Source organism: Mauremys reevesii, unplaced genomic scaffold, assembly GCF_016161935.1.
Source record: "Mauremys reevesii isolate NIE-2019 unplaced genomic scaffold, ASM1616193v1 Contig70, whole genome shotgun sequence".
Classification (NCBI taxonomy): Eukaryota; Metazoa; Chordata; order Testudines; family Geoemydidae; genus Mauremys; species Mauremys reevesii.
Window position 1 is genome coordinate 373,875 of NW_024100885.1, and position 27,579 is coordinate 401,453.

The window sequence follows — 27,579 nt, forward strand, 5'->3', positions numbered from 1 at the left end:
CGCATCCTTTTCCGAAATACTTCCACCTGGCCAGATCTGTGGGGGAAGATCTTTCGGTGAGGGGACGCCTGGCGTAGGGATCTGTGGGGGAGGTCTCTGGGCGAGGGGGTGCTGGGCGTAGGTATCTGTGGGGAGGTCTCTGTGCGGGGTGGGGGTGCCGGGCATAGGGATCTGTGGGGAGGTCTCTGGGTGAGGGCACTGGGCATAGGGATCTGTGGGGGTCTCTGGGTGAGGGGATGCCGGGCGTAGGGATCTGTGGGGCAGGTCTCTGGGCGGGGGGGAGGGGGTGCCGGGCGTAGGGAACTGTGGGGGAGGTCTCTGGGCGAGGGGGCGCCGGGCGTAGGGATCAGTGAGGGAGGTCTCTGGGCGAGGGGGCGCCGGGCGTAGGGATCAGTGAGGGAGGTCTCTGGGCGAGGGGGCGCCGGGCGTAGGGATCTGTGGGGGAGGTCTCTGGGCGAGGGGGTGCCGGGCGTAGGGATCTGTGGGGGAGGTCTCTGGGCGTGGGGGCGCTGGGATCTGTGAGGGAGGTCTCTGGGCGAAGGGGTGCTTGGCAGGGGGGCTGGGCACTGGGCAAGGGGGCAGTGTGGAAGGGACACGCTGGCAGCGCATGTCTGGGCAGGCCAGTGTGCGTGTAGCAGTCGTGGGTTTGTAAACAGTGCCCTTGTGCTGGGCTGAGTGGGGCTGCTCCCACTGCGCCTCATTGTCCCCAACCAGCCCCTCGCTCTGCCGACCGCCCCATCACAGGCCCTATTTCCCCAGTGGGGGCCCACAAATTTGTTTGGTGCCGCACCCACAAAAAGTTAATCCGTCCCTGTTCCAGCCTCCCAAGAGTAACATGAGACAACGAATACACAGGGAACGCCTGCTTCATGTGCAAAGTTCAGAATCAGCCCATTTCTGAGAACAATAAAAGGAAACTAAATTCCTCTCTTCTCTGCAGAAGCAGCCATGGCTGCTGCGACTCCAACACAACTGCTCCTCGCTGAACTGACTTGTTCAGTGTGTCTAGATTATTTCAAAGACCCAGTGTCTCTAGCTTGTGGGCACCATTTCTGCCAGGCCTGCATCACTCAGTGCTGGGAAGGATTGAGTACAGACTTCCACTGTCCTGAGTGCAGAGAAACCTTCTCCCGGCGAAACCTCAAACCAAACAGACAGCTGAGGAATATTGTAGAAGCTTCCAGAAAACTTACACTGGAGTTAACAAAAGAACCAGACGTTGAGACTGTGTGTGAAAAACACAAGGAGAATTTAAAAGTCTTCTGCCAAAAGGATCAAACACTCATTTGTGTGGTTTGCCATCTGTCCCAAGATCACAAAGGACACCCTGCGGTTCTCATAGAGGAGGCTGCTGAGAATTACAAGGTAAGAAATCACGGGACGGTGTAAAAGCTGGAACAGCCAGGAACTGCATTTTAATAAAATAAATTTTGGCAAAAACCAGCGGATACGGTTAGACACCCTTACAATCAATACTTTAGCAATGAGAACAGACATAACACATTGTTTAAAAAAAAAACGAGGCGTCCTTATGGCACCTCAGAGACTAACAAATTTATTTGGGCATAAGCTTTCGTGGGCTAAAACCCACTTCATCTGATGCATGCAGTGGAAAAGCTAAAACCCACTTCATCTGATGCATGGAGTGGAAAATACAGTAGGAAGATATATATACACAGAGAACATGAACAACTGGGTGTTGCCATACCAGCTCTAACAGACTAATCAGTTAGGGTGGGCTATTATCAGCAGGAGGGGAAAAAAAACTTTTGTAGTGATAATCAGGATGGCCCGTTTCCAACAGTTGACAAGATGGTGTGAGCCACTTCAGAACTGACTGTTCAGGCTCCTCCTTGGTTTGAAAATGGTTCTGGGCTGGAATGGGTTAATGACACTCAGCTGTTAATCAGCTCTCATGACTACAGTAACGTTCCCATTATTGTCTGACTGTTTCCACTGAGTTGTTTTTATTAAAATGCCATTCCAGCCATTTCCATTTATTTGGGTCCCGTGAGCCACTTCGGAGCGGAGTCTGCGGGTGCTTTTGTTAATAAAGCTGTTTGTTGAACAGGTGGTTTGTCGGGGTGTTCTGTAGCCCAGCATTAGTCTCGGTTGTATCATGAGTATCATTTTTGTCCCCTGTGCTGCCTCGGAACGGAGTGTTCTGGGCGGATTTACTGATACAGCCGTTTACTGCCTGAAACCATCACTTGCAGCTGGATTTGGAAGAGGTTTTCTGCGTTAGTGCATTAGTCTCAGCGAGTTGTATTACGTGAATCACTTTGGTCCCCGAGCGCTTTTGGAACCGTGTGTTCCAGGTCCTTTTCTGTGTTCAAATAAAAGGTTCTGAGTTCGAAAGGGTTAATAACAGCGTGTAACTAGTCAGTTCTCATTAATAAAAGATTGTTCTGAAGTGTCTGCCACAGTATCCACTGTTTTTTCAACAATTTCATTTATTAAGATGTTTCTGGCATATTTCTGTTCCTTGTGTCTCTTCGGCACCGAGTGTTCTGGGCAGTTTTCTTTATAAAGCCGGATGGAGCTTGGAACGGGCCCCTAAAGGTGGCTTCAGCGAAGGTTTCCTGTAGTGTTGTTCTCAGTTAGTTGTATGGCGTGTACAGTCGCAGGCCGTGACAGGTTTAGCAAGCCAGGCAACCACTCACATGCCTTAGGCAGTCCAAAATGGCGTCCTCCATGCGGTGTAAACATGATCTCGCATGCACTGTGTGTGAGGTCCTGCTGTGAGAAGAACAAAATAGTGTTGTACATCGGGGCTGGAGGAATCATCCCGCGTGTCGGACCCAGCCTGCAGGGGCCAGTCAGACAATGCACAGGCAGTCGGGCATGCAATGCAGGCTTGCATTTACAGCTGGCACACCACTGTGTGTGCATCATTTTGGTCCCTTGTGCCACCTCAGAAAAAATAAAGCTATTTTTTGCCATTAACTGGCACTTGAAGGTGGGTTCAGAAAAGGATTTCCGTGGGATGGCGTTCAGGGCCGTCCCTAGGCATACGCGGCACACGCGGCTGCGTAGGGCACTGGAAAATTTGGGGCACCATTTCCCCTCGCTGGCCGTAGCTGGCTCCTCTCTTCTCTGCCCCCTCCCTTGTGCTGGGCCGTTGGGCTTCTCCCCAACCCCAACCCTGCCCCCTTCCTCACTCGTTCCTCAGCCGGCTCAGTTCTGCCACCCCAGCCCCGGGGAGCCCACCGCTGCCTGCAGCAGAGTCCCTCCCTGCACCCTGCCTGGCTGCACCACTCCGTCTCTGGCGGGGGCCAGACCAGGGCCAGGACAGGAGAAGTGAAACTTCCTCGTGAGTGGGGGGGGGACTTAAAGTACCAGTGCGCTCACTGTCTCTCACACTTCCCTAACACACACACACACACACACACACACACACACACACACACACACACACACACAGAGTCTCTCACACACAGACTGACTCTCACACCCACAAACACTCGGCCTCTCACGAGTCACAGTCCCCCAACACAGATTGTCACACAGACACAGTCTCACACTCCCCAACACACACACACTGTCACACAGTCCCCCAACACACACACACACAGAGGTTCTTTCTCTCTCACACATACTCACACATATACTGTCATGCGCACACACACGTATTGTTGTTGTTGTTGTTGTTACTGCTTGGTACTTCCTGTCACAATGCCCGTGGGGAGCCAGGAGTGGCGAGGGGCTGCAGGAGGGCCGTGGGCTCTGGCAAGATGCAGCCCCCATGTGACAGCGTGAAGCCTGTCTTGAGCTACTGCCGGTGTGTGTCAGCAATGGGGGGGGAGGTTCTGGGGGTCCGGGCGCGGGGGTGGTGGCTGTGCCCCCTCGACACACTGGGGTCAGCAGCGCCGGCTGGGGACCGCCGTCAGTGGAGCAGAGGGGCACCCGTTTAATAATGCTGTGCAGGGCCCCGCAAATCCTAAGGACGGCCCTGATAGCGTTGTTCTCAGTGAGTTGTGTTATGCGTATCATTCTGTTGCCGGCACAGAATGCTCGAGGCAGCAACAGTGGTTCGTTGCCCGGTGTGCTTCGCTCCAATAAACACACCAAGGTGGAGAAGCAGACAAAGTTTATTTGAGCCCAAATAAGGTGCAAGGGAGACATAGCAATCTCAAATCCTGCACACAGATACAAGCCGTTTTTCCCTTCTTATACATGATTTCAGCTACGCATTCCCATTACCCCCCACACTCCTCCCCCTTACCCCCCTTCTTCCCCCTCCCATCTATTTTTCTATAGCAAATACATCATGCAAGTACCAATTACATTAAGCAGTTAAGTCATACTTGGCAACAAACAAATCATCTCGTTAGTGACTTTTTCTTGACCGGTTATTTTGTTTTACTCCCTCTGATTTGTTATTCTGCCCTCTCCCCCTCCTCTTAGCCAGGTGCAAGCAGGCCTTATTATTGCCTCCTGGTATCAGGGTTGCACTGATAACTAGCTGCTACACATTCCATTCTTGGTTACTGGCTTGTTAGGTTGATTAAAGTTCAAACATAAACATGGAAGCACTTTGGTCAGACATGGAGTGACTTTAGTTCATTTAGGCCTACTACAGGAAGGCTTTATTGACACTTATGGCTTTCCACCCTCCTGAGTTACCTAGAGTCATGCCTAGTGACACCAACAATTCTGGTCCCATGAGCCACTTCAGAACTGTGTGTTCTGGACCCGTTTGGGGGTTAAAAAAGAGGTTCTGGGCCAGATCAGCTTAATAGTGATGTTTGATTAGTCTGTTCTCGTTACTAAAATGTTGTTCTTAAGTGTCTGCCACAGTATCTGCTCTTTTTGGAACCAATTTTATTTATCAAAATGCCATTCCTGTGTCTCTTCGGAACCATGTGTCCTGTGCGGCTTTAGTAATAAAGCTAATTGTTACCCAGAATGCCCCATCAAAGATAAATTACCTGGGTCTCTCATTAGCATTATGTATTCTCATCTCTATGTACAATATGTAATAATTTCCTACACCTGTGCAACTTCAGAACCGATTGTTCCAGGTCCCTATTAGCGTACAAAAACTGGCTCTGGGCTGGAATGGGTTAACAAAAGTGTGCTGCTAATCAGTTCTTAATCCTAAACTACTGTCCTCAAGGGAATGAGCTATTTGTATAAATTTTGTCCCTTTGCCACTTCGGAACTGTGTATTCCTGGTTCCTATTAGCGTTCAAAACTGGCTCTGGGCTGGAAGAGGTTAAGGACAGTCAGCTGTTAATCCGTTCTCAGTGGTACAATATTGTCCACAAGGCAACGTGCTCTGGTTACACATCTCACCCTCTGGGCCACTTCGGAACCATGTGTCCAGGTCCTTCTTGGTGTTTAAAAACTGGCTCTGGGCTGGAACGGGTTAATGGCAGCGTGCTAGGAATCAGTTCTCAGTGGTAAAATATTGTCCCCAAGGTCTTTGGGGGTTTATTTATTTATTTATTGGTGTTTAAAATATGGTTTTGAGCCACAATGAGTTAGTGACAATGTTACTCCTGGGGGAATTCTGCACCAAAACATTTAAAATTCTGTGCACAATATTTTAAAATTCTGCAAATTTTATTTCTCAAAATGACACAATCACACCAGTTTCAATTATTTTTGTAATTTATTTCAAAATACCTGTCAGCAAGTCTGTCTGTAACAATACAGACACACACACAATTTCCCCCGGGGTAGAGAGTTAAAGAAACCCCAACAACAACCCAGTTCCTGCTTCTCTGCCTCCTCCGACCCCAGAGCTGAACTGTGGAGCCCTCCCCGGCCCACACACTCAGAGCCCGTCTCCCCCAGAGCCCAGCTGGGAGGTTCCCCCCGGCGCAGACACTCAAAGCCAGTCTCCCCCAGAGCCCAGGGACCCAGAAGGAGAAACAGCCTCATGCTGGGTCCCGGCTTGCGCGGAGTTTCCTGCTTGCTGCTGCCCCCTTCCTGCCCTCGGAGCGGGCTGGCAACTGCAGCAGCTGCTGGGAACACTCCCATTCCCTCCCCCAGGGATTGTCTCTGTTTGAGATCTGGGCTCTGCCAAGTCCAGCAGCCCCTAGTGGTGGCCAACATCTCTGCAGCCCATTTCTGTGGGGAAAAAGGAAATTTTCAGGGCCCAACATTAATTTCTGCAAAATCCTGCATTGCGCAGCGGCACTGAATTCCCCCAGGAGCACAATGTGTTATGAGTCTGTTCTCATCACTAAAATATTGTTCTTAACTGTCTGTAAAAACACCTGCTGTTTTTTGCAACAATTTTAGTGACTAAAATGTTGTTTTGGCTCATTCCAGCTTTTACACCATTCCTATATTTCTAGGCACGCACCCTGCAGTGCTGCCTCCCGCTAGGCATCCAGACGCCGAGATCCCACCTAAGCCCTAGAGCGATTCACAGTCTGGAGGAAGACAGGCGTTCGGCTGCCCAGGTAGAGGGTGAGGCCCAACCTGGTAGGTGGCCTCTGAACACACCTGCCACTTCAGGCCCCACAAGCTGGTACACACAGAGGCAGCCTCCTTCCTAACTTTTAGCCCAGGGGTTAGGGTGCCCACCTGGGAAGTAGGAAACACTGGGTCAAGTCCCAACTCCACCTGATGAGGAGAAGAGATTCAAACAGGGATCTGCCATCTCTCAGGGGAGTGACCTACCCACGGGTAGTGTGGTGTGGGGCTCCCTCCCTCCCCACTGTAGAAGCTATTGCACTGGGGATAAAGAGTCATTTGGGCCAGAGAGAGAGAGAGACCACAAGTGTGAGACTGACTGTATAGTCATGGGGTTAGAGCACCCACCATTTTATTATGTATTTGATATTCTTGCAAATATAAAGAAATGGGGGGAAATCCTCCAAAAACAACCAAAACTAAACCAGTTTTTCTTTAATTAGAAACAAATTCGGAGCCATTTGGAGAGTTTGAAGAAAGAGAGCGAAGAGATTCTGACATTTAAATTGAGTGGGGAAAATAAAAGCCGTGAACTGCTGGTAGGTGCCGTTATTACTCAGAAGCAAATGTGCACAGGGACATTATCAATCCACTGTTTAGTCTGAGTGTCATCAGAGGAATAGTGAGTAACACATTCTCACCTGTGAAAGATGATCACTTCTTTCTTCCCATTGTAAAGAAAAACTGTTCTGCTTTAATTGAGAGTCAGCAGGAAAATGCAGCATTAAAGAAAGTGACAATATTTGGATGATTAAAACTCTGATAATTCGAGTGTAATTTGTTTACTTAACAGTAGTTTCTCCTTTAGTCTTTCAACTAAAGCTGGTTGAAAAGTTTCAACCGAAAAAGCTTCCAGCAGAGAAAAGGGGTTTAGTAGAAAACAACTTTTTTCATGGGAAAAAGTCACTTGCAACAAAATTTTAATTTTTTGACAGAAAATTTCAAAATAAAACAAACATTTTTGTGTCATTTCAAACTGAAATTTCATTTGGCTTTTAAAAAGCTGAAATTTTAAAAAATGTTCATATTTCTTTTTTTTATCTCTTTCTTTCTCTTTTAGCCCTTTTTTCGACTGAGCGCACTAAAATGAATAATTTCCCATTCTTTCCCCTTAGTTTTTCCTTTTCCTTTTTGCCACTTTTTCAAAACTGGGAGCTCTTTTGAGGAGGTACAGAGAGGACGTACTAAAAAGAAAAATGGGGGGAAATGAACATTATTTTCTTCCATGTTGGGAAAAGGGAGAAAGAAAAAATGTGACATGTTTCAAAAATTATTTCAAGATATTCTTCAAACAAATCAAAAGAAATTCCATTTTCAAAACAGAGAAATGAAAACAACTTTGAGATTTCAATTATTTTTGCAAATTCCCCCACCCCCCACTTTTTTGGTCAGCTGCACTTTGAACAGAGAGAACCGCAGCTGGCCAATCAGTGCAGCTGCTCTGGGAATCTGCTGCCCCAGAGGAGGAGGTTCACTTAGTGCCTAAGACAAAGCACAAGGACGTCATTGGAAAGACTCCGGGTCAGTTCAGTGAGCTTTGGAACAGGCCCGGAATGGTATCGCTGCTAGACATTGCCATGGAGAAGATGTGGGTCCAGATCTGGTCTGATTTCCTGGTTCCTCAGGTATCCGGGGCCAGAGAGTGCTCCCGAAACACCATGAATTGGTGGGCTTCTGTCCAGTTCACATGCACTCAGTCCTAAGCAACCTGCAAACTCAGATTTGCATGGGTAAAAAGGGGCCTTCCCAGCAGCCCAATTTGTGCTCAAGGTCCCTTGTGGCTTAAAATCCAAGATTTATGGTGGGCCAAATTTTATGTATCGAAAACTGTTTTCAGAACTCATGAGACCAAATGATAGAGCTGAAATTGTAGTACTTTTTTTTTAAATGCCCTTTTATGTCTCTCTCTATTTTGTAGACAGCTTGTGTTCCCCAGATCAAGTCTAGCGCTTCTTAGTTTGGGTTCTACTGTTTCCTCTACTAAAATAATCCTTGCCAGTCAGCTCTGAATCCCACACCTGCTGTGCTTCCTGTTATTGAAAGGATCTGGTTTTCTAGAAGCCACAGATCATAGATTATCGAATCATGCAAGAAAAATTCATATTCTAAACACCAGTTAGGACTCTTGAAAATCTATTGGAAAATCTTCTGTCTACTGAGCATAGACTATGTTTTCCATAAAATATCAGAAGTTAAATTCCGTGGCGTTGCAATGACATGCTGCCTCATGCATAAAATATCCCATAGGTTTATAAAATGTCCCATGACTCACTCCGTAGTCTTGTCCTTGACCTGTGATTTTCCTGTTCGTATCTCGTCATTTCAGAAACAGCTACAAACTGAGAAGCAGAAGATTGTGGCTGAATTTCAGCAACTGCGCCAGTTTCTGGAGGAACAAGAGCGACTCCTGCTGGCCCAGCTGGAAGAGCTGAATAAGGAAATTGAAAAGGGGAGGGCTGAGTATGTTGCCAAATTATCTGAGGAACTCTCCTCTTTCAGTTCCCTGATCAGTGAGATGGAGCAGAAGTGCCAGCAGCCAGCGAGTGAATTCCTGCAGGTGAGACGGTGTTAGAAACACCCCAGAACCTTTCTCAGGGCAAGAAAGTCTCCTAACCCTTCACTTTTGGAGTGTAGGAGTGAAAGGTCAGAACATACAGTATTGCTACAATATACATTATTTTTCCTTAAGGGCTTGATAAAATGCCCAGTAAAGTCAATGGAAATTTACTTCTTGAGTACAATGAGCATTGGATCGAGCCCTAAATTAAAATAAATTCTTCTTTTGAATTCTACTGGGAGAAAACTCCTCCAAAAATCACAGACTCCAAACTCTCTTCTCTCTGTCTCATAATGCAGGAACAAAGGGAAATTCAATAAAATTAGAAGGTGAAGAAATCAAAACTGATGCAAAGAATGCTTTTTCACAAATCACGTAATTAGACTGTGGAACTCATTGCCACCAGATGTTGCTGAGACCAAGCATTTAGCAAAACTCAAAAGTGATCAGATATTTATACAGATAACAAGAATACGCAGAGTGACATTAAACCTCATGCTTCATTGCTTCAGCCAATCGCTAACTGTTAGAGAGAAGGATGAGAATGTGGGGTGTAGATTATTTTACACCTTCCTCTGAAGTATCTGGCACTGTCCACCTTTGGAGACTGAATACTGATTAGATGACGTCCAGTCTGAGCCAGTCTGGCATTTCCTGTGTTCCAAACACTAACACCAAAAGATTAAAGATGGAACCATTGTTTAATTATGGAAATAGCTACGATTGAAGCTACGATTCCATTTAAAGCCTGATTTTGCCACTTTTCCTACATATCACAAAAAGGGAAAATATTGGCCTTAAAATTGATACATGGGGTCTGAGGCTGTGACGATTTTCTCTGCCAGAACTGAAGTTAGATAGGGAAGTTGTTCATTACTTATGGTAGCCTGAAAGTTTAAGTAGTCGTTAGAATTCCGAAAACCTTCTGATGATTTTATTTTTCAAAAAATGCCTCTAACTAGCAGAAAAAGAAAAAAAGACGAGAAATAAAACGTAGCATCCTGGACTTCTCTAGCTGATATCTAGATTCAGAATATTTGTTGTGACCAGTATCTGCTGTGGGCAGCATTCTTCACTCCTCAGGTTTCCTGCATTGAACCTGGGGTGCAGGACAGTGATTGGCCCTGTGCTACTCTGTACCCCACACCCACTGTTCTCACCCAGCCCCACCTTCCTGTGCATGTCAAGAAGCCCACAGGATGGGCCTTCAGAGTGTTTGTGGGTGAGTGGGGAGAGTTTACAGCATGGGGGCAGCACAGCATGGGGACATCCCTCCCTCTGGGCCCACTGGAGTCTGCAGGAGGGGATCTTCCCCACACCTGTGAGTGTTAGGAAGATCCTTGTTCAGCACATCGCAAGACTGAGCCCTCGGGTTCCATGTGCCAGCTGGTTATGCAAATGTCACTACACAAAGAGCCTGTGTACCTCCTTATACAAACTTCCTGGGCCCACATCCTGCAGTCAGAGCACTTCTCCGAAAGAACAAATGCTGCACATTGAATGTTTTGGTTTGCGTTAATAAATAACCAATAATTTATCTTTGAACCTCAAACTGTGAAGACCAAGTGAGTCCCCACCAGAGCAGGAGGGATCCTTAGTGTGAGAGCTGGGACTGAATTTCCTTTTCTCTCTCCCCTCTAGGACATCAAAGGCACCTTGAGCAGGTAGGTGGCTCCTTCTCACTCTCCCTTTCACTTCCCAGAGCAGGGAAGGGATTTTGGACATGAGACCTGGCTCCCCGCAGCCCAGCAGTGCAGAGTGTGGGGCTGGTTCCCAATCTCCCTCCGTTACATCTAATCTCGGGGCTGTTGTCATTGTGACCAGACTCCAGAATAGAGCAGCCTGAGAAAAGAGTGATTGACCCACAGACGGGGGTGTTATTTGTAGTGTGGCTGGTGGAACGGAGACCTCAGGATCAGGGATGGAGAATGGGTCTCTCATTTCTAGGTCATAGACTCCAAACTCCACCCAGGTCGGTAGGGATGGAAAGTCATGGCCAGCTGATGACTGTTCAATGAGCTGTTTATTAATTGTTTCTAATTGTGCAGTGAGCTCTAGCCGTGTGCTGGGTGTGGCAGGAGATACGATGGCAGAGACGTTCCCTGCTCTGAGGAGTTTATAACGTGCTGTTATCAGTAGCGCTATGGCAGCGCCTGGAGGCTCAAGGCAAAACCAGGGCCCAAAGTGCTGGGTGCTGCACAGACACAGACAGAGACAGTCCCTGCCCCAGGGAGGTTCCAGTCTAAATAGACACAAGAGACACAGGGCGGAGGGAGGAAGGGTTAAAATCAATTGAAGGGAACATTCAATGGAGACAAAGTGCTGCACGTTGGAAGGAAAAATCAAACCTACAACTAGGAAATGGGGAATCACTGGGGAGGCAGCAGGACGGCGGGAAAAGCTCTGGGGGTGGCAGTGGGTCACACAGTGAAGGAGGCGGCAGGGTGATGCTCTTGTGAAAAAGGCAGATGTCACTGTGGGGTGCTGTCCCAGGTGCTGTATTCACCACAGGGCAGGTGCTGCCCCCTCCTGGCTGCTCTGGGGATTAGCTCTTCCAGGGCCAACCCCTCCCCTGGCGTCTCTCCCCCGTTGTCTCTCTCTCACTCTGCAGCCTCGTCTCTCCCCCCAGGAGCTGCAGCTTCCTCTGTGTGACTCAGCCCCCAGCCAGGTCACTGAATGGTTCCCCTGGTGGGGGGCAGAGTCTCGCTGGCCCCACTGCCCAGGCAATGCCGCTCCAGCCGGGGCTGGGTGGGGAGCTCGAGCCGCCCACTGCTCCAGGCTCCAGCCCAGGGACCCTGCCACATGCAGGCAGCGTCTGCTCCCTCCCTGGGCTGCTCCCCTGTCCCCTCCCACAGGCCTTCGTCTCCCCCCTGCTCTCTGACGGGGGTTAGACCAGATGACCCTGGCAGCCCCCTCTGGCCTGTGAGTCTAACACTCCCTCCCCCAGGCCCGGCTCCCAGCAGGCTGTTCTCTGCCTGGGTCCCCTCCTGCCCTGTCGAGTGCACAGGGGGGCTGCAGACTCCTCACTGCAGCCATTTCTGCTGCCACCTTCCTGGCTTTGCACTAGCCCAGCCCCCACCTGCTCAGCTGAGCTTCATCGTCCAGCCAGGGGTCACTGCTCTGGCCTGAACCCCCCGTGTGTGGCCTGTCTCCCCAATCTCCTCGTTCTCTGCTTCCTTCACCCTTTCCGGGGGCTGATGTGCGGTGAGCACCCAGCACAGGTGTGTTAACAGGAGTGTCAGTGTCAGACACAGGAGGACGTTGTTCCCCCTTCTCGCCACGGGGAGGCCTCAGCTGGAAAACTGTGTCCAGTTCTGGGCACCGCCCTGTGAGAAGGACGTGGAGAAATTGGAGAGAGTTCAGAGCAGAGCAACAGAAGTGACCCGAGGTTTAGAATGGACGAGCTGTGAGGAAGGTTGCAATAAATGGGTGTGTTCAGTCTAGAGAAGAGGAGACTGAGGCAGGGCCTGATAACAGTCTCCAGATCTGCCTGAGGCTGCTCTGCAGAGAGCGGTGACCAGTTGTTCTTCACGTCCCCTGAGGGCAGAACAAGGAGGAATCGGTTTAATTGGCCACAAGGGAGATTTACATCAGTGCGACGGGGTCCCGGGGAGCAGCCTGGCCTGTGGCACTGCTGAGCCCTCCAGATCCCCAGCCTGGGCTGCCTCTCGCCCCGTGATGCTGATGTCGAGCTACAGGCCTGACAGGCCCTGCGCTGAGACAGACACCTACGGGCAGGGACCCGCCCGGCCGTGTTACATGGCTCATCCCCCAGCCATTGACAAACCAGCAATAGAAGGTGCCAGCCAGTTCCCCCCAGCTCCAGCCCTGCCCCCCAGAACTGCACCGACTCCCACTGCTCCCGGCTCCCTGGGCAGTGCAGGTTCATTCAGTCGTTTGCCGTCCCTCAGTGCGGGGTGGACACACACTGGCCTTGTAAGCTGAGAACCCCGGAGCTAGTGGACTGACCATCGTATGTATCCAAAGAGCTAAATAAGAACATAAATTATCTTTGCAATGGGATAGTGGGTCTCACTCCAGGTCCTGGTATAATGGGCATCTACATCACCACAAGGATTGTCGCTAATTATCTCCCTTCAGTTGTGTACGGGATACGTCAGGGGATCCTGCTTCCCACACTCACAGTACAAGACCGAGGGGACGTTCAGTGCAACTGAAAGGCAACTAGTGTAAAGCTGAGAAAAGGAAATACATTTTTTACACAATTCATTATTAACCCATGGAACTCATTGCCACATGGTATTACTGAGTTTCATAAATGCATAAAGTTGAAGGCCAGAAAGGGCTGTAAGAGCATCACATTTGACCTCCTGTATATCACTGTACAGGCACTGACTTTCTCATTCCCCCGGGGATGTTCGACCCCCACTCTGCCCTGGGCCCTGCCCCCACTCCATCCCTTCCCCCAAGACCCCACCCTGCCTCTTCCTGCCCTGCCCAGCCTCTTCCCACCCTTGCTCCACCGAGTCCACCCCCTCCCCCCAGCCCCTTGCTGAACAGCTGATCCCCGGTGGGCGGGAGGCAGTGGGAGGAGCTGATCGGCAGGGCCAGCTAGCGGACAGGAGGCACTGAAGGGGGGTGGGGGGAAGCTGATCTGTGCTGCTGCCAGTGGGTGCTGAGCCCTGGAGCACCCACAGAGTTGGTGCTGACGTGTGTCAGGTCCTTAAATGTCACCCAGTTATTCCTGTGTTCAGCCCAGAAACTTGTATTTGACTAAATCCTGAAGTGTGTTGACTAAAGCACCTTCCAGAAAGCCAGTCAGTCCTGATTTACCGACATCAACAGACAGTAACGCCTGAGACTGTAGGGGCAGGAGGGATAGCTCAGTGGTTTGAGCATTGGCCTGCTAAACCCAGGCTTATAAGTTCAATTCTTGAAGAGACCACTTAGGGATCTGGGGCAACAATTGGTCCTGTAGTGAAGGCAGGGGGCTGGACTCAATGACATTTCAAAGTCCCTTCCAGTTCTAGGAGATTGGAAGATCTCCAATTATTACCTATTACCTTTAGGCTGCCTAGAAGTGGGGGGGCCATTGGTGCCCAAACCCTGGCCCCACCCCTGCTCCACCTCTTCCCCCAAGACTCCACCCCCTGCTCACTCCTCTCTGCCCCTCCCCCATCACACACCTTTCAGGCAGGTACCCAGGCAGAGAGCAGAGCTCGCCCACCTTTAAAAATGATGGGGTCACAGCCCCCCTGTTCTGGTGCCCCTTCAGGAGATGGAGAATCCACCACTTCCCTGGGCAGTTTCTGCCAATGGTTAATGCACCCGCACTGCTAACAATGTCTGTCTGATTCCCATGGGCATTTCTCTGCCTTCAGCATCCAGCAATTGGTCCTTGTGCCTTTGTTTGCTAAACTGAGGAGCCCTTTAGTGCCAAGTCTGTTCTCCCCATGACAGTGTTTATACCCCACACTCAAGTGCCAGGGATCTCTCAGGACAAGGCATTTTCACCAGCCCTCACATCAGTTTTGTGGGTCTTCTCTGCCCCGGCTCCACTTTTTCAACGTCCATTTTAAAATGGGGACACCAGAACTGGATGCAGTTTTCCAGTATCGGTCTCACCAGAATGAAGGGGAAGCTTGTAGTGTCCAAGCTGGGATTGGACCTGTTCCTGGGGCAACAGAGAATTTAACCTCCAGGGTCTGCTGAGCTACAGCCATTCACTAGAGTAAAATACATGTTAGTAAAACACAAACATGAACGAACTCCACACCGAGTAACACTGGGTTGTTCTTCAGATGCGAGAGGGAGAAGTTTCAGAACCCAGGGGCCTTTTCTTCTGACCTGAAATGGAGACTCTGGGAATCTTCTCAAAGAAATGCATCTCTGGAGACTATAGTGAAGAAATTCAAAGGTAATAACCAGTCACCTGGGGAATTTTCTCACCTATGTTACACTGATAACTGACAGAGCTGGGGAAATATCTTAGGGACAATGATTGTGGATGGAGATAGTCAGCTAATCATTTGGAAGCTATGAATTCCCTACCCAGCTCTCAGTACGGCCCACACACACTGGGTTAGCGGCCTGCATTCAGACTCCCTGGGGGTTTTCCTTTCCTAGCAGCTGTGAACATTACAGCGCCGCCCAGAGGATTCTGGGGGCCCGGGGTCTTCGGCGGCATGGGGCCCCGCTTCGGCGGTAAGTCGGCGGCGGGGGGGGTCCTTCCGTTCTGGGAAACCCCGCCGCCGAATTACCGCTGAAGCGGGACCCGCCGCCGAAGTGCAGCCCCCACTGGGGGTCTTTGGGGCACCTCGGTGGCGGGTCTCGGAACGGAAGGACCCCCCTCCCGCCGCCGAATTACCGCTGAAGACCCAGCTGCACTCCGGCGGCGGGTCCCGCTTCGGCGGTAATTCAGCGGCGGGGGGTCCTTCTGTCCCAGAGAGGAAGGACCCCCCGGCCAGCGAAGACCAGGAGCGAAGAAGCTCCGGGGGCCTGGGCCCCGCGAGAGTTTTCCAGGGCCCCCGGAGCAAGTGAAGGACCCTGCTCTAGGGGCCCCGAAAAACTCTCGTGGGGGCCCCTGCAGGGCCCGGGGCCTGGGGCAAATTGCCCCACTTGCCCCTCCCACCCCCTGGGCGGCCCTGGAACGTTAACCTGAGCTGGAGCTTCCTGCTGAATTCACTGTTTCTGGAGTGTGTTTGTTTGGATTGTTTGTCTGCAAGGCCTCCGGTGTCAGCACAGTCCCTCTCTTGCTTCAGAGCAGGGCTGGGGAACCTTTTTTCTGTCACGGGCCATTGACCCACAGAAAAAATCAGTCGCTGACCACTCACCCACAGGGGGACAAAGAGGGGGTGTGGAGGGTCGGGGCGCCCCCCCCCCCCCCCCCGCAGCAGGCCGAGCTGGCGTGCGCGGCTCCAGCCGCGCAGGGATTGCAGAGGCAGTGGCGCTGGAAGAATTTTTACAAGTGGGGGAGCTGAAAGCCAGTGGTCCCCAAACATTTTACCTGGTACCCCCCTTACCCCCATCTCTGCCCCCTCTCCCCAGAGCTGGGGCCAAGACGGGGCCGTGGTTCTGGGAGTGGGCGCGGGTTTGTCTACACAGCAATTAAACACCTGTGGCTGGCCCGTGTCCGCTGACTCCGGCTCAGGAGGTTCGGGGTCGGGCTGGAGCCTGGGCTCTGCGACCCTCTCCCGTCACAGGGTCCCACAGCCCAGGCCTCTGCCCAAGCCCCAGCAGCTACCCTTCAACTAAACAGCCCCAGTGCCCCAGCCCTGCGACCCCATGTCAGCTGTCATGGGCCAGCCACAGGTGTGTAATTGCTGGTAAAACATCTCTGGGTCTGTCATGTCACCTTAGGTCGTGTCCTTAGTTTTTAATGGTTGGGGTTATTTTTAGTGAGGTGTGGAATGGTTTGTACTGGTCTGAATTGCACTTAACCTCCTTCACTAGAACTTCATAAAGTTTGTTTTCTTTTCATTTTGCTTTCGTGTTAGAACATTAACAATGTGAATATATCCCTAAACACGACAACCTGACATTTCGTCTTTTTCACCCATTTCTTCCTCTAGACTCACTCTCATCCAGACAGCGGTTGGACAAAGGTAAATTTCTCAAAGGGGAGTGTAATGATGCAATGCTCACCTCCACAGCGCCTCCTGCTGGCTGTCCAGGGAATTAGCTCACCAGCTTCCAGAGAGCCCTCTGCCGGCCAGTGTCTCACCTGTCGCTGGCCCCCATGTCCCTCCCAGACCCTGGTGCCCCTTTCTCTTGGGGGCTGCCCCTGGCAGTACCCCCACAGTTTCTGGGTCTCCCCACCCAGGGAAACACCCAACCCCCTATCCCCACCTCACCTCAGTATAAGTCTACTGCCAGTCACCATCTCGCCCCCGTTCACTGGGGCAGACTGCAGTGTATCAGCCACTCATCACAGGCAAGTTGGGTTTGGACCCACTGCCTCGACCTACCCCTGGGCTGCCCTCTGCAACCCCAGTACCTATTTGCCTTGCCCAAAGCTGGCAGCCTGAGGGGTTTCCAGGCAGGAGCTCCCCAGCTCTTCTCGCCTTTCCCCAGCCCTGCTCCACATCAGGTACCCTGGTACGCTCCCAAGCAGCCAGGCCCGTCTCCCTCCACAGCTAGAGGAGACTCCCTGACTGACTGCCTGGCTCACAGCCCTTTTATAAGGGCCAGCTGTGCCCACTTCCTCAATCAGCCTGGGAGCTGCTCGCCCCCAGCCACAGCCCTCTCCTGGGCTGGTTTAAGCCCCTCAGGGCAGGAGCGGGTGACCACCCCACTACAGGGAGTGAAAAGTTTCCTGTGAATTATGGAGGCTCATTGGCAGCGCCATAGTTCAGGTTTTGTTTCAATTTTGCATTTGACAGGAGCTGAGCAACATATTCCTGGTGGCTGCCCAGATCTTGCCTAAAAACAGAAAAATCGATTCTTTTCTCTCTTAGAATTTAGAATTTGTAACTAGCGGTTGGGTTACCCAGATGGGCTGGGGTGCGGGAGAGGGGGCGAGCAGTGGATCTCCGCAGAGATCTAAGAGTTTAAAAATGAGCCTTTTGGCAAATCAGAGAGGAACATCTCACCTCATTCTCAGAACTCTTTATGCGCATACATCACATCCCCTGGCCATATTATTAGTATTAGCAAATGCACATGTGGTACAGTGAAGAATGGGAAAATCCAACATACAAAAATAGACATTTCTGTTTTCTCTCTACTTTATAGGTCAAAAGAAAAAATGTTAAAAATGTCAGAAGGGCTTAGGTAGACATCACCTGTTCGCAGACAGGCCAACTCGCACAAATTAACTGAGAGAGATGCAATTTCTGAGTAAAATTAAGCCTCACTCATGATCTCACCATAGAGCCGTGGATGAAAAAAAACCCCGACATTTGAGAGCTCTAAAAATGAGGCTGAATTTTACTTAGAAATCCTGTCAGTGCCCTGGGCGTGGCTGGGGCTCCCGCTGTCACCACCCCAGTGCGGCTGCTCCCCTGCCAGCCTGGGAAGTGGGAGAGGGGCCCCCACTGTAGCCCCCAGGCCTAGGCAGGGTGAAGAGCCCCAGGAGGAGCAGAGGTGAGGCTGGGAGGCTTTATTATGGCCTGGGGGCTGCAGGGGGCCTGACGTGAGCAGGGGGATGATGGGCTGGGGGGGCTGATGGGCTGGGGGGGCTGTATTGCTGGTGGGGTCTGAGCAGAGAGGGTGAGTGCTGGGAGGGTGAACTGAGGGCAGTGGGGGAGGGCTGCTGAACTGATGGGGGTGATGATGGGGGCTGGGGGACTAAATTGAGGGGGTCGGATGGGGACAGAACTGATGGGGGCTGGGGACAGGATTAATTGCTGGGCAGGAGATGGGCAGATGGGGGGTGAGAGCTCCTGCAGCAGGAGCCAAAATCCCCTTCTCCAGGACATGAGTGGGCAGCACTGACTGTCACATACGCAGCCCTGGGGAGGGGCCAGGGGGGTTCAAACATCAAGAGACTGAGCTAAAAACCACAACAGAATCCTTTAAAATGTCCTGATTGTTGGGCCAGTCTGATGAGATTTGATCCCTTGACGTCGGCAATACTGTACTAGCCATTGCGTGGCCGTGGGGCCGGCAGTGTGGGGTTTGGAAAGTCCCCGATAGGCCAGCACAAGCCGAGCAGCCATTCAGTGAGTGTGTGGTGTCCTCACCCACCCGCAGCTACACACAGTCATGGGGGGCCGGTGGGGTCTCTCTAAAAGCAGGTTTCTAGTGCTCAGCTGGCTGCTTGCTAGGCGGGAGGGGGCTCTGCAAGGAGACGGGGTGTGACGAGTTGCATCATTGGACGGGGGACGTTGGATTCCCTGTGATCTGCTGGGAGCCTCCTGTGCTGCCAGGGTCTCTGATCACGTCTGTGGGGAGAGGTGGGTGCAGGCATAGGTGGCAGGTTATATGGGCTCCAGGTGCTGGAGCACCAGGAATATTGAGGGCTGGGGGCTGTGCTCCACCAATATCTGGAGCTGGATTTCTCCCCTGGCCCTGCCTGGAGTGGGCACCGGCCCATGCCATCCCCCCGCGCCCTGGAGCATGCCCCCCACCCAGTAGCGTAGTGGGGGGGAAGGGAGAAGCGGACGCTCCCCTCTGAGCACATTTTCCAAAATCGGCACCTTTCCAGGCAGCCAGCACTGGGCTCCGGGTTTTGCGTGTGGCCGCCAGATTCTACTGCGTTTACGGTGCTTTGTGCTATGGACTGGAGCAAAGTGGCTGGTGGATAACCAGGAACCTGGTCAATAATTGTTCTCTAAATTCAGCTTCCTTCTTTCTCTCTCTGTGAATTATCACTAATTCAAAATAGCAGTGTGCAAGCTGCAGGGGTGGCTCTAGGAATCCCGCCGCCCCAAGCAGGGCGGCGCGCCGCAGGGGGGCGGTCTGGCGGTCGCCGGTCCCGCAGCTCCGGGGGACCTCTTGCAGGCATGACTGCGGAAGGTACGCCGGAGCCGGCTGCCGCCCTGGCGACAAAATGCCGCCCCAAGCGCGTGCTTGGCGCGCTGGGGTCTGGAGCCGGCCCTGGCAAGCTGACTGGATAATGGTCATAGCATAATCTCTTGTTATAGCACTGTAAACCCTACTACCTGATTAGTAATTGGATATGTCGGGTGGCACCTTTTTTTACGTGTTCGCTCCCCCTGATGTTAGAACCTGGCTACACCACTGGGGAGGGGAGCTTCCTAGACCTGAGCAGCTGGGGCTTGGGTGAATTTTGTGACACCCTGCCCCCCCCCAGACACCACCCTGCAGTCCCCACTCCTGCCCCACGCTGGGCAAGGGGCAGCCCCATCCCCAGTGAGGCTATGGTGAGGGGCAGCAGCAGGGGAGGCCACACGTGATGGCAACCTCCCCATCCCCCGGTACCCACCACAGGGGAGGCGAGTGGGCTTTCTGGACTTGAGAGGGGCCCTAGGAGCATGTGCAGTGACCATGGGGCGGGGGGGAAGATGAGGGGTCTCTCCCCTGGAGCTTGCTGCTGCCAGTGGAGGGGGAGTCCTCTCTGGCCCTAGCCCTGGGGCAGCCTGTCTGCACCCCAAGTTCTTTATCCCCAGCCCTGCCCTACCCCAGAGCCTGTGCCCCCAGCACCCCAACCCTGAGCCCCAGCCCTGAGCACCCTCCTGCACTGTGAACCCCTCATCCCCAGCCCCACCCCAGAGTCCTCACCTGAGGAGAAAAACACGCAACTTAAATTTGGTGGTCAGTTTAGAGTATCATAGAATATCAGGGTTGGAAGGGACCTCAGGAGGTATCTAGTCCAACCCCCTGCTCAAAGCAGGACCAACACCAACTAAATCATCCCAGCCAGGGCTTTGTCAAGCCGGGCCTTAAAAACCTCTAAGGAAGGAGATTCCACCCCCTCCCTAGGGAACCCATTCCAGTGCTTCACCATCCTCCTAGTGAAAAAGTTTTTCCTAATATCCAACCTAAACCTCCCCCACTGCAACTTGAGACCATTGCTCCTTGTTCTGTCATCTTCTACCACTGAGAACAGTCTTGATCCATCCTCTTTGGAACCCCCTTTCAGGTAGTTGAAAGCAGCTATCAAATCCCCCCTCACTCTTCTCTTCTGCAGACTAAACAATCCCAGTTCCCTCAGCCTCTCCTCATAAGTCATGTGCTCCAGCCCCCTAATCATTTTTGTTGCCCTCCGCTGGACTCTTTCCAATTTTTCCACATCCTTCTTGTAGTGTGGGGCCCAAAACTGGACACTGTACTCCAGATGAGGCCTCACCAATGTCGAATAGAGGGGGATGATCACATCCCTCGATCTGCTGGCAATGCCCCTACTTATACAGCCCAAAATGCCATTAGCCTTCTTGGCAACAAGGGCGCACTGTCGACTCATATCCAGCTTCTCGTCCACTGTAACCCATAGGTCCTTTTCTGCAGAACTGCTGCCCAGCCATTCGGTCCCTAGTCTGTAGCAGTGAATGGGATTCTTCCGTCCTAAGGGCAGGACTCTGCACTTGTCCTTGTTGAACCTCATCAGATTTCTTTTGGCCCCACCCTCTAATTTGTCTAGGTCCCTCTGTATCCTATCCCTACCCTCCAGCGTATCTACCACTCCTCCCAGTTTAGTGTCATCTGCAAACTTGCTGAGAGTGCAGTCCACGCCATCCTCCAGATCATTAATGAAGATATTGAACAAAATCGGCCCCAGGACCTACCCTTGGGGCACTCCTCTTGATACCGGCTGTCAACTAGACATGGAGCCGTTGATCACTACCCGTTGAGCCCGACCATCTAGCCAGTTTTCTATCCACCTTACCGTCCATTCATCCAGCCCATACTTCTTTAACTTGCGGTCAAGAATACTGTGGGAGACCGTATCAAAAGCTTTGCTAAAGTCAAGGAATAACACATCCACTGCTTTCCCCTCATCCACAAAGCCAGTCAATGGGAGGGATAGATCAGTGGTTTGAGCATTGGCCTGCTAAATCCAGGGTTAGGAGTTCAATCCTTGAGGGGGCCATTTGCGGATTGGTCCTGCTTTGAGCAGGGGGTTGGACTGGATGGTCTTCTGAGGTCCCTTCCAACCCTAATCTTCTATGTTTATCTCTTCATAGAAGGCAGTTAGGTTAGTCAGGCATGACTTGCCCTTGGTGAATCCATGCTGATTGTTCCTGATCACTTTCCTCTCCTCTAAGTGCTTCAGAATTGATTCCTTGAGGACCTGCTCCATGATTTTTCCAGGGACAGAGGTGAGACTGACTGGCCTGTAGTAACCCGGATCCTTCTTCTTCCCTTTTTTAAAGATGGGCACTACATTAGCCTTTTTCCAGTCATCCGGGACCTCCCCCGATCGCCATGAGTTTTCAAAGATAATGGCCAATGGCTCTACAATCACACCCGCCAACTCCTTTAGCATCCGGCCCCATGGACTTGTGCTCGTCCAGCTTTTCTAAATAGTCCCAAAACACTTCTTTCTCCACAGAGAGCTGGTCACCTTCTCCCCATACTGTGCTGCCCAGTGCAGCAGTCTGGGAGCTGACTTTGTGAAGACAGAGGCAAAAAATTCACTGAGTATATTAGGTTTTTCCACATCCTCTGTCACTAGGTTGCCTCCCTCATTCAGCAAGGGGTCCACACTTTCCTTGACTTTCTTCTTGTTGCTAACATACCTGAAGAAACCCTTCTTGTTACTCTTAACATCTCTTGCTAGCTGCAACTCCAAGTGTGATTTGGCCTTCCTGATTTCACTCCTGCATGCCTGAGCAATATTTTTATACTCCTCCCTGGTCATTTGTCCAATCTTCCACTTCTTGTAAGCTTCTTTTTTGTGTTTAAGATCAGCAAGGATTTCACAGTTAAGCCAAGCTGGTCGCCTGCCATATTTACAATTCTTTCTACACATCGGGATGGTTTTTTCCAGCAACCTCAATAAGGATTCTTTAAAATACAGCCAGCTCTCCTGGACTCCTTTCCCCCTCATGTTATTCTCCCAGGAGATCCTGCCCATCAGTTCCCTGAGGGAGTCAGTCTGCTTTTCTGAAGTTCAGGGTCTGTATTCTGCTGCTCTCCTTTCTTCTTTGTATCAGGATCCTGAACTCGACCATCTCACGGTCACTGCCTCCCAGGTTCCATCCACTTTTGCTTCCCCTACTAACTGGTATAATTGTGTTTAGCACAATACTTGATTATTTTACACCCTTTAAAGTATATAACTAGTCGTATACAGGTGTTACAAGTGGGAATGTTCTTAATGTTTTCTCTGAATACTGTGTGGTGCCTCAGTTTCCCCTATGCATTTCTTAACGATCTAGATGGTGGGAAAAGGGGGTGTGATTGTTGTAGAGCCCTAGAGGGCCAGTGTGATGCTGTCTGCACAGAGAATGGCCGAAACCCTGTCTCTGGGCAACTGATGGCCTGGGCCGCTCTCCTGCAAGGTGCCAACTGAAGGTGTTGGAGAACAAAGAGATCAGGTGGCCTCCTAATGCCTGGAAAAGAGACAAAGGCCAGAGGAGGGAGTGTCAGTGCCTGTGCGGACTTCCGGGAAGCGTATGGTGTGGAAGGGGATGCTGGGATGCTCTGGAACCACTCCTTCAAAGCCAGTCAGGACTCTGGGGGAGCCTCCTCTCTCGGAGCAGACTGTCTGCAGGACAAGAAGCTCACACCTTCCTGGGTCTGACCTCAGAGCATTCAGCCCTTCCTCACCGTGCGCTTTCCGCAGCGAGTCTGCCCAGGCAGGTCCTGGGGCAACCAGAGGTCCCTGCACCCCAACTCCGCAGTCAGATGTGACTCTCAGCCAGACAGTAAAACAGAAGGTTTATTAGACGACAGGATCACAGTCTAAAACAGAGCTTGTAGGTACAGAAAACAGGACCCCTCAGTCAGGTCCATCTTGGGGGGTGGGGAGCCCAGACCCAAGTTCTGGGCCTCTCCCCATTTCCCCAGCCAGCTCCAAACTGACACTCCCTCCTCTGGCCTTTGTGTCTCTTCTGGACAAGGATGTCACCTGATCTCTTTGTCCCCAACACCTTCAGTTGACACCTTGCAGGGGAAGCTGAGGCACCCACACAGTATTCAGAGAAAACATTAAGAACATTCCCACAAAATATAATACCGTATATTGAAGCTGCTTCTGACTTTCCGCTTTTAATTGACGCTTGTAATCTTGTGGCGCCGACGCGTTGTAGATTCATTTTATCCCAGCAACAAATTCTTGATTTGTAGGACCACTAATAATCAACAATGGATTTTTCTGATAGTGATATTGTGCAATAAGGAGAAACTTAAATGCTTACGGCTTCCAGTCCATGTTTACACTATTTAATAAAATATATATATCGGCTTACAGGGTGGGAGTGGGGGGGAGGCACCACCATTTTGGGCACCACCAAAAATTATACAAACCTGCCGCCGAGGTGGGGAGAGGTGGGTGCAGGCGGGGAAAGGTTCCACGGCCTGATTCTCAGGCCCTTTTATGCTGCTTTGTCTGAGCAAAGGGGCCTTGATGTGCCTGGAAACAGTCCCCAGAAAATAGCTCCGGTGCAAGCTCCCCCCCCCCCCCCCGTGTGAAGTTGGCACAGGGGCTGCACAGCAACTCTGCCCCCAGCCGTTATTGTAGCAGTGGGTTGGGGCCATGCTGGGGGCCAGGGCCGGCCCTAGGGGGGTCCAGGGTGGAAGTGACGGATTCGTCTCTTCTGGGACCGACTGCGCCAGCCAATAACACCAGCCCGCGGGGCCCCCCAAAGCGCAGGGCCCGGCGCGATCGCCCCGATTCGCTCTCCCCAGGGGGCAGCTCTGCTGGGGGCACAGACAGGAGGCATCACACTCTGGCTGCTCTCTGCTTCGCAGCCCTGAGGCCCCTGGAGCGAGGGGCCAGGCAGACTAAAGGAAGGACAAAGGTGGCTTAAAACCAGCTCCCTCTGACCCCCCTCGTCTCCCCCCCAGCACAAGGATGGAATCACTGAGACTCAGACTCGGGGTCTGGGGCCTGGCTCGGCCGAGCTTATCCTTTCGCTCTGTCCCTGAACTGGCTCTGTCAGGGTGCGAATCCCCCCGGCCCAGGGCTGAGATCTCAGCGCTGCTCCCCGTGCAGAGCTGGGTAAATCCGGGAGGGGGGAGGTTGCCTGGTTCACTCCCCAGCTGGGGCAGGTTCTGTCACTGACACGATCAGACCCTGCCCCAGGGCTGAGCTCTGCCCCTCACGCTCTGATTCTCTCTCTGCAGTGAACGTGACTCTGGATCCACACACGGCCCATCCCCAACTCATCGTGTCTGCGGATCGGAAAAGTGTGAGATTGGGATGCACAAGGCAGGCTCTGCCCGACAACCCTGAGAGATTTGACCCTGCGCCCTGTGTGCTGGGCTGTGAGGGATTCACCTCCGGCCGACACTACTGGGAGGTGGAGGTGGAGGTGGGGAGGGGAGTCTGTGATGTGGGGGTGGCCAGGGAGTCTGTGAGCAGGAAAGGACGGATCAGCTTTTACCCTGAGCGGGGTATCTGGGCTGTGGAGAGCAGGGAGGATCAGTACTGGGCTCACATGTCCCCTGCACAGAGCATCCCCTTCCCCCCGAGCTCAGCGCCCCGCAGGATCCGGGTGTATCTGGACTATGAACGGGGGCAGGTGTCGATTTTTGATGCTGGTACCGGGGACCCGATCGTCACTTTCCCGCCGGCCTCTTTCGCCGGGGAGAGAATCCGCCCGTTCTTCGGTGCTGTTGGTTCTAGTGCGCGGCTCACGCTGTGTCCCTGAGGTGCCCTGTCTGTGCCCATGAAACAGGCTCCTCTAGCCCCCACCCCCCTGATCTGTATGGCCTGGAGGACTCAGCCAGTCTGCCCCCACACAGACGGGGCTGAAGGGGGGGTGACGCTCTCCCCGTAGCTCTATGGCTGTGCAGGTCTGTGGGAGGCTCTAGGCTGGGTCTCTGCTCCTAGGAGGCCGACTCTGTGTGGAGTGGGGGGGGGTGTCCCACCAAGGAAGGGTGGACCCAGCCGAGGGCCAGGGAGAGACCCCTCAACTGGGGGGGGAGGCCTGGCTGAAGGGGCTGCGGGGAGGGGAGCGGGGAACAGACCGGCGGGCAAACCAGGCGTCAGGCAGGAGAGGTTCCCAGGAGATCAGGGGCAGGTGTCGCAGGGGAAGCAGAGCTGGGCAGGGAGGACCCAGCTGCACAGACAACGTCCTGCCCCGTGGCTTGGGGTGCACAGAGGCTGGGGACCCGTCGGGCCCCCCAGGTTTCCCCCAATCAGAGACCAGGACTGGAGTCCTCTGCTCCCCTTCAGCGGCTCTTCCAGCTGCGTTAGCAGGACACTGGGTGGGGGGTTCGGACTGACGAGCTCCTAAGCGCCCGGGGGGCAGCGTTTGAGTCTGGACAACTGTTGAGAATAGGCCACTTCCACCTTAATTGAATTGGCTCGTTAGCACTGAGCCCCCACTCGGTCCGGCAGCTCCCCTCTGTTCACGTGCTGGGTGTTTATACCTCCCCACTGTATGTTCCACTCCGTGCAGCCGATGAAGGGGGTTTAGCCCACGAAACTTCTGCCCAATAAACGTGTTGGTCTCTAAAGTGCCACAAGGACTCCGCGCTGTTTTTGCTGATACAGACTAACACGGCGACCGCTCTGAAACCTGACCAGTAGATTACGTGGCCTCTTCTTTCATCCCACAACTCTTCCTCACGCCGCCATGTTCTGGAGCAGTCAATAGGGGCACTGCAAGCCAAAGCCAGACCGCCAGACACTATTGAACGGAGCACGAAATCTTTTTATTTACGTATGAACAGCATCGTGTGGGAAACGTTTCTGTGGAGTCTGGACCTGGGCTATAACGTGACCAAGAAATTTGGACCTTGACAACAATACCGCGGCCTGGTTCTTCTGCACCCCTCCCCCAGCACCCCCGGCCCATCTGAGTCTGGTTCTCCCCCATTGCTCAGAGAATCCCGGCCATGGGTCCCTGCTTCCCCTCCTCCCCAGCTCTGCAGGGACGCTCAGGGCAGGGTGGGCAGGCCGCTGTGCATTGCAAGAAGCAGGAGATGGGGCCAGCTGCAGGAGCACAGCCCCCGGATGGCCACAAGCTGGAGGAGCAGCATTGCTATAAAACACCGCTCTGCGCCGGGATCTCCGGCTGGAGGGTGAGCTGGGCAGGGACCGGCCCCTGGGGGCTCGCCACGGCCGCGGAGCTGTCTCATGTTCGGGAGGGGTGGGAGGGTTTAGCGTAGCTGTGAATGGCATTTATCAACCTTCACCTAAGCTAACGAGCTGTGTGGGCAGAGTGATGGTGGGTGCAAGGGGTACATGACGGGTACATGATAATTAACAACAGCTAATCCCAGCTGGGCGGCAGGGGCTGGAGCCAGCGTCTGAACTGGGACACATCAGAATGGGAAATCCAGGGCTGCTGGGCCGGGCTCCCATGGGGTGTCTCTCTTCTCCCAGTTATTTCTTTATCTCTTTCCCCTCCACCTGGAATCAAAGTCTGCAGGGGGGTGTATCGGGGCAGACGAAAGGCCCTTAGTCCTCCACCGTGTGTCTCTCCCCGCCCAGCCCAGCCCAGCTGCGGGCCAAGGGCAGCTCTAACCTGAACTCAGAGTCTGTGCCGAGCAGGAAAAGGCTCCAGTGCCATTTAGAAACCGACACGTCTCATGAGGATAATGGCGGATGTGGGGCCAGAGTGGAGCCTGTTGGCCGATCCCTAAAAGAGGGGAAAGGAATCGGGGAGATTTTGGGTCCCCCTTGGAATCCCTCCAAGCCCGGTAAGTAGGTGACCTTGTCTCAGGGTCTCTCTCTCTCTGTTCTTGTCTCTCGTTCCCTCTCCTACATGGGAAAGGATAAAGTCTGGGCCCCACTAACGTCAGTGGAAAAACTCCCAGGATTTCACCAACGTTCTTCAGAAAGTGGGGAGAAGAGCTGGTTTTAGGAGATGGGAATTGTGGGGGGGATCATTCAGGGAAATGTTGCTTATTTTCCATATGAAATGGGCCCCCTCGGGATTTGGGGTGAGTCTCAGCCTGTGGTGACCCTTTATGAGCCACCCCTGGTCCCCCAGCCCCACCGACTGCCTCCACCGCTGAGGAGTTTCTTGTTCCCCATGGGATCTTGCGGGAGGCCCCTCTGCTGTGCCCAGCACCGGGTATGGAATGAGCTGTCCCCACACCCCAAATTGTGA

The 27,579-nt window shown here is 52.6% G+C and overlaps 1 protein-coding gene across 1 annotated transcript; it reads left to right on the plus strand.

Moving 5' to 3' along the window:
• The first annotated feature begins 942 nt into the window (after positions 1–942).
• Positions 943–25,338, plus strand: LOC120394636 (zinc finger protein RFP-like). Its single transcript, XM_039518884.1, has 7 exons — positions 943–1,365; positions 6,873–6,968; positions 8,756–8,986; positions 10,628–10,650; positions 14,749–14,864; positions 16,519–16,551; positions 24,641–25,338. The coding sequence occupies exons 1-7, from the start codon at positions 949–951 to the stop codon at positions 25,165–25,167; spliced, it is 1,443 nt and encodes a 480-aa protein (XP_039374818.1). The 5' UTR covers positions 943–948; the 3' UTR covers positions 25,168–25,338.
• Positions 25,339–27,579: the final 2,241 nt, after the last annotated feature.